This window comes from Macrobrachium nipponense, chromosome 13 (assembly GCF_015104395.2).
Source record: "Macrobrachium nipponense isolate FS-2020 chromosome 13, ASM1510439v2, whole genome shotgun sequence".
Classification (NCBI taxonomy): domain Eukaryota; kingdom Metazoa; phylum Arthropoda; class Malacostraca; order Decapoda; family Palaemonidae; genus Macrobrachium; species Macrobrachium nipponense.
Genome location: NC_087206.1, coordinates 99,641,170 through 99,657,544, shown reverse-complemented (window position 1 = coordinate 99,657,544; position 16,375 = coordinate 99,641,170). Strand labels below are relative to the sequence as shown.

The window sequence follows — 16,375 nt, the reverse complement described above, 5'->3', positions numbered from 1 at the left end:
TGAGAACCTACTTTGCTGACTAAATATGATAGGACTTAGACTACTTGAGTTTATTTTTCTGTTTTCTTTTGTAACGTGACTGTAATGGTTCAGGTAATCCCATGCGTGATAATTGATTGAGGTTAGGTTAGTTCTTTATTATGTTTATTGTAAACCAGTGTTTGATTTACTTTTTGCTATGAAATTTAGAATTGTGGAATGTGAGAAGCCATTATTACCAAAACATGCTATACAGAACTTAGAGCCTAGCATAACCTAAAATGTGTAGGGGTGACACTTTTGTCATCATACCTTTATTTACTTACATGGTTGCTGCAACCTGTTCAGATACAGGCTGCCGTCAAATAACCAGCTGGAGGGATACCGTAGCACAATGCGTCACAGATGTGTTGATTACTAACCTGTCACAAAGGTGCTTTAACTTTGTGTTTGTACCTCAGCCTAAGAGGTACAATCTTAAGTTGTGCCATTATTCAACCAGTCATATAGCCCCAGCCGAATCAGTCACCTGGGTTTTGCAACTTACTGGTCAGAGTCATGTGTAGTTTGCCATAGGTAGGTAGGTGCCTGGGATAAATGAGTCCCCAAATTGACCAGTTAACTGCTGGATTACAACTTTATACACATACATACATATATACTATATATATATATATATATATATATATATATATATATATATATATATATATATATATATATATATATATATATATATATATCCTTAAGAATTATGCCACAAATATTGTTAAATAACAACTTAGCAGTTCCATGGGAATAACTTACACAAGGGGTATAAGCTATTCCCTTTAGCAGTGGTTAAATTATAGTCGGAGCAATCACTTTTCATTTACAACTCCTCTTGGGTGTTCTAGTAAGTTAATCTCAATAGAGAGAGAGCTGTGTTGGGTTAACTCGGGTATACTGGATTAACCAAGGAAATGCTAATAGTATCATATAGAACTAGAATTTTGAATTTCTTGCTCGAGTCGCCTTCGAGCATCTTGTGCAGGAATGAATCAAAAGTATATAGCCCTGGATGTGAATACCCGTAGATATTTTCATTAGTTAGTTGACTTACTGTAGATACAAAGAGTCGTTTTCAGATCATCTTATTACATCTTGTTATTATGTTGCTTCTGGTCCAGTCAGTTCTATTGGATTTTTTTTTTTTGTCAAAGCTGTACAAAAGAGCAGTATTTTGGCCAGTTCTAAATGAACATTAATGTAGCTTTAGTCTGACATGTAACACAATGAATCATGAGATTTTAAAACTGTTGCTACTTTGTTGGGGACAATTTCTTAAAAGAATTTTTCTTTGCAGTATTATCATATGAAAACGTCATGTTTATATTGAATATTTTCACGATTAATTTGATGGATTAAAGCCAGTTACGTGAAAAAATGGTGTTTTAAGATGATTGTTCCCGGTACATATTTTTCGATAGCTCTCAAGGCATCCAGGACTAACAACACCAAATGCTCGCAGATCACTGAAGAGAATTCAGAAATTTTATATTGATATGACCTGAAAACTAATGATTATTTGTCCGATATTTTTTTGTTGTCTTTCTTATATACTAACTTTACACTGGCAGGATTCACGTCTACAACTGTATGAAAGGGCAACCAACCGTGTTTTTCTGTTTTTAGAGCAAATTTAATATGCCAGATTTCTTTAACGGATTTTCCCGATCATTTACGTACCAAAACCTTGGTAAAGTTATTCAGTCTTAGGAATGTTGTGTTCTTGAAACAATTATAAACTTTCAGTCAATTTCCAAATTTTAAATTATTGTTAGTGGTTACTCCAGCCGGTCATTTCACTTCTGAGGTAGTCTAATACCGAATCAATGGGTAGTATACTCTTGTAAATAAAGAACATATATCAAAACCTAACTTGGCTGAGAATGCCTTAGAGTAAACCGAAAGATCGTGAGCACTGTTGTTTCACTTTCTTTGTGGTCAAATATATACTCTCTTATATGTTATATCGCTGTGATTACCGTGAATATATATTATATATAGGTATATATATATACGTATATTCAAATATTATATATATATATATAATATATTATATATATAAGTATATATTATATATATATGATATATATTTAATATACATCTTATACACATCTAGAAAATGTGTTAAAAGAACACGAAATCTCTGTGTACATTCTCCTTTTATATGTTATTGTGGCCTCGGCTATATATGTTGTCACATGCTATTAAGTGACTGTTTAATACATAGGTTTATACATATAACACGTATATACATGTACATATATATTTACGTACATGTGTATAAAATATGTGTATGGATGTTATACTGATATATATATATATATATATATATATATATATAGATATATATTATATATATATCTAATATTATATATACTAGATATATATATATATATATATTACATGAGATAGAAGAACCAAATTGGGCTGAATATCAAATATAATCCTCAGCCCTGTGATCAAATTATAGTGTTGTAGCTATAGCTGGTTCACTTAAGGTATAGATTCTTGGGTGAGCCCTATGCCTACGAGACGTTTGTTTGGCGGCCGCTGATTGGCTGGGAGTTGCCTACCTCCAGGTACCAGCCAATCAGCGGCCGCCAAACAAACGTCTCGTAAGCAAAGGGCTCATCCAAGAATCTACCTTAAGTGAACCAGCTATAGTCACAGCTTTAACCGTGATATCAATTCAATCTTGGTGGTACCTGTCAAGTGCCATTTATTTATTTAGATAATATTTGTTGGTTGATTTCATCACTGATATTTGTTTCTTCTTATTTTTCATATATATATGTCTCTCCTCCGTTTTTTGACTCACGTATATATAGACACTTTTCCTTGGAAATTTGCTTAACGACTTGGGACCTTTTAGTCTATAGTTCCTTATGAATGTGTGGTCGTTAAGATATAACAAAACCGCCCATTTGAAATGATCATGGCATCCAAGGTCTCTAGAGAATACATGCTATCTATCGGCCTTGGACATTCAGCTGTCGAATGGCTGACTTTCTACCTTTTTCTGCCTTTTGGTTTATTTATATACCTTCAAATGATTACCTTCGGTAATGAAGGTTTCCAATGAAATTTTGCGAAGTTGTGGGCTGCCCGTCAAGAGCTGAACTGGCGTTTGTCATGGAGATGAACCGTTCACTGCAAGTTTGTTTATTTCTCTTGCATTTTGTTACATATATTTAGTTTTATTAACTCTCTAAACTAATTTTATTACTTCAAAGTCAAACCCACTCTATAAATGATCCTGTAAACCTTTAATACCCCGTAAGGGGGTAGTGCCGTCAATTCACCTCATGCGGTGCACTGTAGGCATTACTTAAGGTTCTTTGTATGTGCCTTCGGCCCCTAGCAGGAACCCCTTTCATTCCTTTTACTGTACGTTCTTTGATATCTCTTTCTTCCTTCTTACTTTCCACTCTCTCCTAACACCTTTATTGTCAATTTCCGTTCTAGCGCTGAATGATCTCGTATGTCCCAGTGCTTGGCTGAATTCTTTATTCAATTCAGTTCAATCCAATAAACCTTTAATGCCATATATGTCTTTTACGCTCAGTATATCCAGCCTCGTTTTAGGACGAAGCACCTGCATGGTTAGCTAATTAGGTTTTTATTATTGTCGCAAAACAGTCAGATTTTTGCTTCACCTTTTTGTTCGCGTCAGACAAGACGATGCATCGTAGGATTTAACTCTTGCTTTTGCGATTGAATTTTATCGATATTTGTCGACTACGGAAGCTTCATTCCGTCCTAATGCAACCTCATGAGCGATTGTCATCGGGGAGTTATTATTACTATTTTGTGCACTTTTTTTATTTAAGTACAGTGGTTGAAAGTGGACCAGACGTTTAGAGAGTGAATTATGATGGAATGATAACCGTTTTTAATTATTGAGAGTCAGTGTGTGACGAAGGAACAGGCATTATTATTTAGATCAACATTTAAACAGATACTTGAAGTATGATTTGAATTACAGTTATGGTCTTATAATTTTTATCATTTCCGACCTGTCAGATTCAGTCGTCAATAGCCGTGCGTGTCTTGTATATGAGTCCATTACCGTAATTTGGTCCAAATTGTCATCATTACCAGTATACCCAATTTAATAAATATATGAAGAAATTATTTTCGATGCTTTTTATGAAATTTTCCGTTTCTGCATTGTGAGAGTTCATTGTGATAATTCTGTGTCGTAGTTCAAGTTGAGTAATAATAATAATAATAATAATAATAATAATAATAATAATAATAATAATAATAATAATGAAATAATCATTATCAAGCGGAGTGTTGTGAATATCGTCTTCTCACTCCCTCATCTCAGCCTCCTTCCCTTCCAGTCCATCCCTTCCTCCCTCCCTCCCTCCCCTCTCCGCCTCCCTCCCTTCCCTCATCCTTCCCTTCCCTTCCCGTTCCTCCCTCCCTCCCTCCCTCCATTCCCTTCCCTCCCTTCCTTCCCTCCCTTTCCCTGCCCTCCCTCCATCCCTCCCTCCATCCCAATCTCCGATCGAATGCATCCTCCCCAACGAGATGCATCCCATAGAATATTCATTCTTCCAGGTCATTAACCATCTCTTCTTTTCCTCTGACAGGCATGGGGGGCGGGGGGCCCCCTGGCTCAGCTATGACCTCCGTGGGACTGACGTCCTCCACACAAACCCTGGCGGTGACCTCGACGCCACGGTCGCTCTCCCTGGCCTCCATTTCCTCCGAAGGGAGCACCGACAGCCACCTGGTGGAGCAAGAAGACATCGTCGCCCTCACGACTGCCGTTAGGGCCTTCAAGGAGGCCCTTGGCAAGCTGAAGAGGATCTTTCACCCTGAAAGAGGTAAGAAGGGCCTCCCCCTGTGATCACAGGGCGCCCTGCCCTCATTTCATCATTGATTTGTTCGTATGGATACGTTCGTCCCGAACAGGTTTTTTTTTTATATATTTTTTTATTTTTTTATTTTTTTGTATTCCCTTAATGATCACTTAGAAGCATAAATACATTATTCTATAACGAATTCAGTCGAGCGAGGAGTTGCCAGCAGTTATTTTGGACGTCGATTCTGGAGTATAAGGATTGTAATCTCTCTTTCTCCTCAAGGCTGAGAATTGTTCGTTGCTTGATTTGAGTGAAGTGTTTGATATGCTGCAGGCGCTGCCTGATGTGATCAGATTACGTATTTATGTTCAAGTGAAGGTCAAAAGCTACGGACGATTTTCTTCTGTGGTTTCCTTCTCATTTTCCATCTACGGGTTTTATATTTCCTCCATCATCATGCTGTTGTCTCTCTCTTTTGATTAGCTGTCATCTTCTGTTCCAAGTTTGTTTATATATATATATATATATATATATATATATATATATATATATATATATATATATATATATATATTATATTTTTTTCTTCAGAACTTTGCAGAACCTGTTGTTTAGTTCTGATTTTCTGCCTTTTCTTACTGTTCCTTACAGTGAATTTCTCTCTCTCTCTCTCTCTCTCTCTCTCTCTCTCTCTCTCTCTCTCTCTCTCTCTCTTTTCCCTGAAGCATCAGGTATTCATTGCATCCGACACTTATACTTCATACATTCATTCAACGCCATTTATATACTCTCGTTATCTTGTATAGCGTACTGATGTAGCTGTTGGTTTTGACGCGTTGAATCTGGCCACTAGGATGTTAAACGCTTCCTGAGCAGCGATGATCATGATGATGAAGGTGTTATTGTTATTACTGGTTATTTATTTTGGCTTCGTAGTTCTCAGATCTATCAGTCTTGAGGCAAATCTATAAATATCGTCCAGTGGTTAATCCTTCGTCATTTATTATGATTTAATTTTTTTTTTCTTGTTAAACGAGGAATATGCATCTCTGCATGTGCGTGCGCTCCCATTTTGTTCAGTACATATTATGTGCGTGGTTGTACTCCTGAGACGTCCTTGTTAAGATATGAACGTATGAGCAGTCGTAGCACGCATACCAGGACTTCATCAAACATGGGCACCTTGGGGCACGCCACGTCATCTCAAGGACACGCTTGATTGCAGTCGTGTACTACAACTGGTCCATGATTCTGCTTTTTGTCAGTGTGTTGGTTCTTTCTTTATTCTTTCATGTTTCTATATCGTGTATGATGCAGATCTTGTTTATAATAGTTTGATCATTTTATTATACAGAGACATTTGTGGTAGAATGAATATGAGGGAAAATTTGGCAGGATCCGCTTTAAAATGACAGTTTTGTAAGAAGGGTGTGTCTCTTATGCTTTGGATCAATGAGAAACTAGAAAAAATTGAGGTGGGGATTTCCAGATGTTTATAGAATGCCAAGTATTAAGCATTTTGGAAGAGTTAAGGCGCTAAGTGTGTAAGAATCTTAGTGGGTAGAGTTCCAGGTTTTAAAAAGATGATTAAGGTTATGTAGGAGGACCGAGATAATGTTAAGGAACCATAATTTTACAACATTAACAAAGAACATTTATATCTAAGGGGACACGAACAATTCAAATATTGGCGAAGTTAAGCGTGATTTTGAAAGTTATGACAAATTAAAGATAAATTCTAATTCGGCGGCCGATGAAAGGGCTTTCAGAAAGTGGTATCACAGGAACAGGAATTACTATAATAGATTCACATCAGCCGTGCATCCGAGGCCTAGCAGTCCCTTACGACGCTCCTGATTGGCTGTTGATAAGCCAATCACAGGGCTGGAAACTCTCAGTCTCGAGAGAGAGTTCACATAGGCAGGATATATGTTCCACCTCTCCCTCTCCTGAGGGATATGTCTTCCCTCAGGAGAGGTGGAACATGCATCCTGCTTATGTGAACTCGAGAGAGAGACTGAGAGTTTCCAGCCCTGTTATTTGCATATCAGCGGCCAATCAGGAGCGTCGTAAGGGAGTGGCCTAGGCCTGAGATGCACGGTTGATGTGAATCTACTATAATAAACAATTTACGTCTGTTCGCAGTTTAAGAAGAATTTTAAATCAGTGTGTTTATTAGCATTTCGTCTAAGAACAAAAAGTATCACCATGAACGAACGGGATTGCTAGCTAAGAAGCTCTGTATTGGAGTCTTCCAGAGACTATAGATGTTTTGGAACACAATAGATACACTTACGGTTAAGGACAATTTTAGAAAACGGGATTTGGTTCTAGAGGCGTTCGGAAAGCGACTGAGCATTCCACACAGATGAAACCTTACGGGATATTTAATACGCCTTCTACAGCCTCTTAAATCTTGAAATATGAAAATCATGAAGGAATATAATCATGAGTTTAACATTCAGTACTCAAGAGCAACTGAGAAAAACTCCATTTGAGTATAAGTTGAATCTTTTAGGAAGGTTCATGATGCGGTAACACTGGAAAAACGTTCGATTTAGGTAGAAGTCTTTCAGCTCTTAAACGGATCAAGTAGGTCAACTATTTACAGACGTCCTCAACCTTGAAAGACCACCGACTCGTACCCCCCACTAATCTTATCACTTGAAGACCTATTCGTTTTCGCTTGGTATAAGTGTTTTAGTAAGTTGTCGATCATTTTTGTCTTTAGCTAATCATGCGTGTCTTAACGAACGAAATTTGCTTTGTACAGGACTGAAACGGAATTCCCTCTTTGTAGAACCTCAGGCCAAAAACCTTGACATTATTTGATCACGTGTTGGATACTGACGCAAACTATTTTAGCCGCAAGGGAATATTTGATTATAGCCACGTAAGTCGATATTTCATAAAGATGACTTAAATTATTTTCTTTAAAACGGACAAGATTTTAGTAATGGACTTTACCTTGAGTACGACCGAGATTGTGAATGCTCTCTCTCTCTCTCTCTCTCTCTCTCTCTCTCTCTCTCTCTCTCTCTCTCTCTCCACAGGTTTTAGCCACCCCATTTCCAGGAATGAATTCGTTCCGTTCTAAATTGAAAACGCAATTACTTGGGTAATTGCTTGAAATATTGTTACTCTAATGTATTGCAACCATCATACTAAATGATGCTCATTATTTATCAACACGAATCCTTTCTGGTGTATAAGGGAAGATTTTATAGAGGCCTAGTGCTCAGTTGATCACGGTATTCCTCTTTGTTTTCGCATTAGTTCTTTTTTAAAGCATTTCCTTTGTCCGTTTATCTGGCTTTTATAAATATTTCGTTAAAATTCCTAACTTGAATATGACTTTTCTACACTATAAACTATATTTAAATACTTCAGTCGCAGTCTGCACTTTTCCCTTTCATTGGCTTTGAAAGTAGGAAGAAACATTGTTACCAATTAACAATTTTCTGCCGGTCTTTGCCTTATGAGCAGAGCAAAAACAGTGGTATACAACCTCATCTGGTACCACTGTTTGTTGCCAGATATACTTCCATCGTTTCAACGCTTATGACGTCATCCTGCTTCGCCTATGATATGGTAACAATGTCTGTCCGTCGGACATTGTTCGACCGTGTGGACGCACCTTTAGTTTGCATTTTCTCTTTCCGTCTCACCGTGTATTTATAATGTATACACGTTTAGACGTTGTAAATTTATATAACCGAAGTGTTGTGTATAGGGATGGCCTCTAGACAAAGGAATAGGCATGTTTTGAACGAGCGGTTTGCGTGCTCGCTTACCGATTCGGCGGTCCAAGTTCGATTCCGCGCTCTGCCAACGTGGAATCAGAGGAATTTATTTCTGGTGATTAGAAATTCATTTCCCAATAAAATGTGGTTCGGATCCCACAATAAGATTTAGGTCCCGTTGCTAGGTAACGAAATTGGTTCCTAGCCACGTGAAAATATCTTAATCCTTCGGGCCAGCCCTAGGAGAGCTGTTAAACTAAGACATACTCAGTTTTGAACTGTTAAGTTTTGACAAGCATCCGAAATAAAGATGCATATCAAAACTTGTGCTCATTTTTACGTGTTGGTGTGATTTTTGTCAAGCTTTGAGAATAGCCGTTTTGATTTCAAAAGTAATAAACTTTGTTGATGGCGGAGGGATGAGATGCCTAATTTTTATTTGCTTTCAACTTATACCTTGTCAGTTAATCACCTCTCTTCGTGAAGATACTCCCCGCAACGTAAGCATTAGCAGTAAATGGGACATTTCCTGTCGCATGTCCCGACGAACGGAAGACGGGAGAAAGTTAAATGATTTCAGCCATTAACTCAGCAGTTGGAAAAAAAAAAGGGGGGGGGGGAGGTGTTGGCTGTGGCTCTATTAACTAATGACCGATTCTGTGGTTTCGCCCTGCTGTTCCCGTCGCCGGTAGCCTATATGCGCTACGGTGGTTATGAAATAAGCTGGTACTGTTTTATTATTTGTATGTATATATATATATTATATATATATATATATATATATATATATATATATAATGTATATATATATATATATATATATATAATATATATATATATATAATATATATAGATATATATATATAAAGTGATATATAATATATATATTATATATATCTTATAATGTATCTATATATATATATATATATATATATATATATATATATATATATATATATATATATATATATATATAAATAATGCCAAACACACACTTTATGGGCTTCTTAGGAAATGGGCCTAAGTTACTACCTACTACCTCAGGTAGTAGGTAAGGCGAGGTTAACACACACACACACACACACACACACACACACATCATATATGAAGTGTTTGTAGTGGCACACTTTTTAGCAACTGAACTACATCTGTTTACGAAAACAGTAGCAGTAACAGATGTTGTGGGCGAAAATGAACATTTGTTCATACTTACTTGTCTTTCGACGTTGCTTTCTTCGTTTAACAGTGAGTAAGCAGAGCTTCCGATATTATATAGAGTAATCTTGCACTAGAAATTAAGTGATTAGCCATTGGATTGTCAGTCTTATTCATTTCTGTCCGACGAATATTGCTGTCATCTTCAGTTTTGGGTTGCAAGGCTTGTGTGAAATGTGTCCCCATTTTTCTTGTAGTTTTTTCAAATTTCTTTTATTGCTTGCATGCATGCACGAAGTACGCTTGAATTCATGTTATCACGTCTGTTTTTTTCTAATTGTTGATAAATATGAGGAGTTTTCATCCATATTAGACATTTTCCAAAGTAGTTTTAAAATAAGCAACATCGTTAGTCTCACTATTGAGTGGATCCTATTTTCACATGCACTGTGGGGTATAGGCTGTGTGTTTGGGCTGCCCTGAAGATAATGAGCTCGTGTAACTTTACTTCAGTGACAGCTACAGGAATAATGTCAACAACCTTTTAATGTCTCAGTATTCCTAATTTGTCAGATTTCTAACATGACCTCAACTCCGCCTCATACGATTTCCAGGTTTGTTTGTGCCTCATACGATTTCCAGGTTTGTTTGTGCCTCATACGATTTCCAGGTTTGTTTGTGCCTCATACGATTTCCAGGTTTGTTTGTGCCTCATACGATTTCCAGGTTTGTTTGTGCCTCATACGATTTCCAGGTTTGTTTGTGCCTCATACGATTTCCAGGTTTGTTTGGCCAGTCTCTCGCTTTAGGAGTGATGGCTATGGCGGCCGCAGGTATTATACCTCTTCTTGTGTGTGTGGGCATCCTATTTATGAATTCATATTCATATGGTCGTTTAATCCCGGCTTGGCTTTAAAGCTGTAGAATTTCGCGTCTCGAACCGGAAATAGCGATGTGGTGACCTGCGTTCAGCAAAAGGTCAGATTACCCAGTTTCATTAAATATAGCTTGGACGGAGGCTCAACTTATATTTGATAATCGTGCGTTACCAAGTTGTCCCTTTGAACTTTGCAAGAAGCTGGTAACCTTGGTTTACTTAAACTTGATAGGATACCTCTACTATATAGGTTAAAAGAGAATTGTTTTTGTGTTAGTATGCCAGGAAAGGGCATGCTCTATGCAGAGAAGGGCATGATGTAATTGGTAGCATTTTGCGCGTTGGCTTAAATTATTCAATCACGTACTGAGGGTACATGAACTTTTATTATTCGACTGAAAAAAGATGGCAAGATTATTGTGGACAACCTTTGTTCTAATATAACATTCATACATTGACCCGTTCTTTTTTTAGGGACATTGTTGTGGAAACGCAGAAGTATCCGCGTTGTATCATCTTAGACTCGTTGGCACCATGAAGGTACCATGAGCCTCCACACAAATAATGGTATAGATTAGCTATTAGTTCATAAATGAAAGGAGAGAGAGAGAGAGAGAGAGAGAGAGAGAGAGAGAGAGAGAGAGAGAGAGAGAGAGAGAGAGAGTGAGTTATCTCAAGCGAGGAGCCCAAAGATAAACACTCAGGTTGTGGGCTGTTTGGAGTACCATTGTTTCAGCCGATTTGGAAGAGTTTTCCAGGACTTATGTGTAATTGTTAACGGGGATAAAGGGAGAGCAGGATTTGTTTTTCTTTTCAGCCTCAAGATCAGTATATCAGTGTCAAGTAGTGGCCTGTGTTTGTAAGTCGGCGATGATACTCTGAACTAGAAAATCAAGTGAAATGGCATCGCATGATTTGCTTGCTTCTTATTTTGAAGTTGCTTTGGCTTATAATTCGTTTATTGATCTTTATGCGGCAACACTATCTTGTCAAGACCGATTGACCTAATTTTTCAGAGTTATTCAGTTAGGAAGGAGAAAGTAGTTTCATAGAAGGGGATCTTGATGGGCTTGGATGTGATCTTTTTCATTCCCCAAGTTATATGGAAAGATGACAATTAACTTCCTCCTCTTTTTCTGCTTTGAACGCCTCCTTCTATAACTTGGTAGAAGTTTTACGGACAGATGCCCTTCCTGCCTCCGACCTTCTTATTTATCCGGGCTTGGCACCGGTACTGAGTTGGGCTGGCTCGCACCCCCCCCAGTGGCTAAGTTCAAGAGGATCATTTACATCATCACGAGTTTATCGAAAACGCGCATGAACTATCAGATGATTATCTGTGATAAGCTGTAGAATCCACGTGAAACAATGCGTTACGTAGATACATTGTTTTTTCTCGGGTCATTTCATAAGACCAACATAAAATTTGCTACGCCAAAAGGATTTTCGAGGAATAATAAATAACCCCTAGGTCACCCTTGGACCGTCTAGTATGAGAAGATGGCTGCAGCATGCACCATCTTGGGACTTTCGGAGAACTTGGTAATCAACAGCGGCCGGCCCATTGACTTTCGGAACCTCACTCTTTGCGTAGATGATAGGAACTAGAAGAAAGCATCTCATTTCCAAGTTATTTCAAAGGGGGAAATGCCGGGAAGAAGGATTAACCACTCATTCGCACGTCTGTTTGAACTGATACACTATGTACGTACTATATATGGGTAGATTACACACATACTATATATATATATATGTATATATATATATATATATATATATATATATATATATATATATATATATATATATGCTTCATACATACGTATGTGCCTTGCGCTGCGTGAAGCAAATTCCGCCACTCAACTTCACAACTTCAGCCTTTCCTCTCTTAGGTTTCATCCATTTAGGTGTGGGTTCCCAACTTCTGTTACACACACACACACACACACACACACACACACACACACACACACACATATATATATTATATATATGTATATATATATATATATATATATATATATATATATATATATGTATATATATAGATGGTGTCACTTAGGTAACCAATCATCACTTTTTAATTCCCCTTTGGTGATTCGATGTGAAAATATGTGTCTATATATATATATATATATATATATATAGTATATATATATATGTATATTTATATACATATAGTATAGGTATATACATTATATATATATGGTATATGTATAAATGTGTGCATACATATAAGCACAAGTACAAATCTGTGAGTGTCCGTACGTATTTGTCATATGCACCAACAAGGTAAATATTTTCTTAGGCTGATCTTATATTACGTCTGGATGCATGTATGAGGTTAATTTTTTCCAAGCATGCTGAGCGCATGTGAGGAATATCTCATATATGTCAACGATATTGACTTCATATGTGACAAGTAATGGGACAGGCTTCTGAATGCCGATTGCTATGTTATGCTGTCGCATAAAAAAAAAGAGGGAGGAATTAGCAGGTCTGAGCACCTCTTCTCGAAGGAGCAGAGCAACCAGGCTCTCTCTTCATGCAGGGAGAAATTCCTAAACTACTATTACTACTACCATTGTAGTGATTCTCTGATCTTGTTGTTATCCTTTCTCTTTCGCAATGGCGTCGTATAATGATGCTCGGTACTTGGCATTATTCGACCCAACCACTGCTTTTATTCACTCTTGTGACTCTCCGCCAGTGGACCACATGCGGAGCACTGTAGGCATTACTTAAGGTTCTTTGCAGCGTGCCTTCGGCCCCTAGCTGCAACTACTATCGTTCCTTTTACTGTACCTCCTTTCATATTTTCTTTCTTCGTCTTACTTTCCACCCTCTCCTAACTCTTGATTCAAAGTGCAACTGCGATGTTTTCCATTTCAACGCTGAATGACCTCATAGGTCCCTGTGCTTGGCCTTTGGCCTAAATTCTCAACTCAACACATTGTGACCGAATTGAGAGTAAACGAGGGTCATCCTTTCCGGTTTTAACTAAGGAGTAACGAAACCTTAAATGCTATTATTTTTTCTCCAGAAGATAGAATTCAATAAGTATCCTCTAGCATCGGCGCTGCTATTGCCAGCGAGTGACCAACAGCTTTTTTAATGCCACAAAGTTAGCGTGTTATTGAGTCGATGCTTCTCACGGAAATCCCGTGCATGTGACTTCCTGTTGATACTGTTTCATTTGCTTCGCAAGCTGTTTCCTAAGACTTGCAAAAGACGAACATCTTTTTAAAATAAAAGTATTTTGCTCATGGATGATGAATGAGTTTGTTACTTATAAAATGTGGAGGTGTACATCACCCTGTACATCAAAATGACGGGGAAAAATGAACTTGGGTAAAATGATTTTTTTTTATCTCCTAAATACCCCATAACTATTGAAACAAAACGAACTCTGATTAGAGAATAACTCAATCACGATTAGTTAATTATAAAATGGCATTAGGCAGATCTATTAATATCAAAATAACATAATAATATGCAGCTATACAAGAATAAAATAAAAAGTTAGCCTATAATGTATCCGTTGAAAACCTGCCGACTTCTGGTTGGGACACCCCTTTTTTATATGGATAAACTATTATTATTATTACATACATTAACATTTGGGTCGTTGCTTGTATTCTAACAGTCATATTTTGATAATAATGGATTAAGTCAGCGATGTACTCAGTTTTTCACTGAATGATTAGTGATTTCTTTTTTACCTGAAAGCTTTCCTCCAGAATACAGCCTCACTAGTCTGTAGATGGATTAGGTGTAAAGAATATTATTATTATTATTATTATTTATTTATTTTTTGGTCTATCACAGTCCTCCAATTCGACTGGGTGGTATTTATAGTGTGGGGTTCCGGGTTGCATCCTGCCTCCTTAGGAGTCCATCACTTTTCTTATTGTGTGCGCTGTTTCCAGGAGCACACACTTCTGCATGAGTCCTGGAGCTACTTCAGCCTCTAGTTTTTCCAGATTCCTTTTCAGGGATCTTGGGATCGTGTCTAGTGTTCTTATGATTATGAATACAATTTCCACTGGCATATCCCATATCCTTCTTATTTCTATTTTCAGGTCTTGATACTTATCTATTTTTTCCCTTTCTTTCTCTTCAACTCTGGTGTCCCATGGTACTGCGACATTATTATTATTATTATTCGACTGGACAGTATCTTGGAGTGCGATGTCATCCCTCATCATTGCGCTTCTCTATTTTTTTCCAATGTACTTAAACACTGTACTCTTGATTGCGCAACACCGCATTATAGAAAGCGTTGCGGTGGATAGTGTCCTTACACAAAAGGAAAATGAGTAAACAAGTACCGTCAACCGCAAACCCAACACGGTGTGTTACGTAAGCTGGAGATGGTTTCATATGTAACTTCCCCTCCCCCTTCCACCTCCCATTTCCTAGGCCCCTATCCCTTCTTTAAAGCCAAAAAGAAGAAGAAGAAGAAGAAAAAAAATGGGTTTGCGTGAAACACCAGACGCCGCCCTGGTTGTTTGCCTTCCGGAGTTGGGTGATAATCACAAGTGTAGGTCGTACCCTTTTCATTTCTCTGTTTTGTACCGTTTGTTCTAAAAAGCTTTTAAGGTGTGAGAGGGAGGTTTTAGTTATTTCACGAGAGAGAGAGAGAGAGAGAGAGAGAGAGAGAGAGAGAGAGAGAGATAGAGAGAGAGAGAGAAGATGAGAGAGAGAGACATAGAGAGAGAGGAGAGAGAGAGAGAGAGGGGGGGGGGGGTAATTGGATAGATAAAATACGATAATACAGGTGAACTGAGCGGAACGTGCCGTAGAAAATGTTATCGTCTCATAGAGTATGCCCAACTTTCATCTTGTCTCTGTACTACCAAAATGATTAAAGCTAATCGATGATATCCGTAAGACGGCTTCGTACGTCAAAGCCAAACCCTCATCCGTCTCTAAAAATGCTCCAGTCTCAGTTTGTATCATTTCAACGTCGTAATGAGAAAGTTGCCGTCACTAACGTACTAAATGGATGGGCGTTTATGTTATGACGTTTATGACGGCACACTTTTTCGGTTAGCTATTCATTTTGTTTGATATCCTCGCTGTTGGGTATATGTTGTTTGTAAATATGTTTGCTTGTTGCCTGGAAGATTCGAAACGTTGATGATGACGGATCAAGATGAAGTTTGGTGGACAGTAAAGTGAGTGAATGATGGATTTGAAGATTTAATTAATTGTGTTGAAGATCGTCAGAGGCATACCTTCCTGTTCCAAAGAATAGTGTGAAGAAGGGGTGATTTCGGGGATTAGTTGATTTCATCCATCCCTCACACTAAACACTTCTCTAATGTACTTCTATGCCTTCCCATGTGTTTCACGCATCAGTTGATCCATCTCATCTTTAGAGGTGTGTAAATATCAGCTTGGAAGGAAGTTGCAATAACACCTTTCAGGCTATATGTTAATACTCTAGTCTTGGGAGTCATGCTCTGCACGGTTACTTAACCTCGAAATAAAACGAGTAAAAATATACGCCGAAGTTTTTCTGGTACAATCGAGTTTTCTGTATAGCTTATAAATCAGTTTGAAACACTCTCAGCCACGGGCCATGAAACTTTCAGCCACAAGCCGGTGGTGGCGTGTGTAGGGGTTATATAGCGATGCCAGACACACGATCATGACAAACTCTAACCATAAATAGACTAAAAACTACTAGGGCTAGAGGGCTGCAATTTGGTATGTTTGATGATTGGAGGGTGGATGATTAACATACCAAT

General features: G+C 37.8%; 1 protein-coding gene across 16 annotated transcripts in view; it reads left to right on the top strand.

Annotated features, from left to right (window-relative positions):
- Nucleotides 1-16,375, top strand: part of LOC135225223 (rho GTPase-activating protein 45-like) — a 617,019-nt gene that overhangs the window by 291,822 nt on the left and 308,822 nt on the right. For all 16 annotated transcript variants that reach the window (XR_010316935.1, XR_010316936.1, XM_064264541.1 and 13 more), the window contains one exon: nt 4,629-4,865. Coding sequence is in view for 14 of the 16 variants with exons in the window: in XM_064264541.1 (XP_064120611.1) it covers nt 4,629-4,865 (237 nt within the window). In the remaining 2 variants the exon portion in view is untranslated. The remainder of the gene's footprint in view (nt 1-4,628; nt 4,866-16,375) is intronic.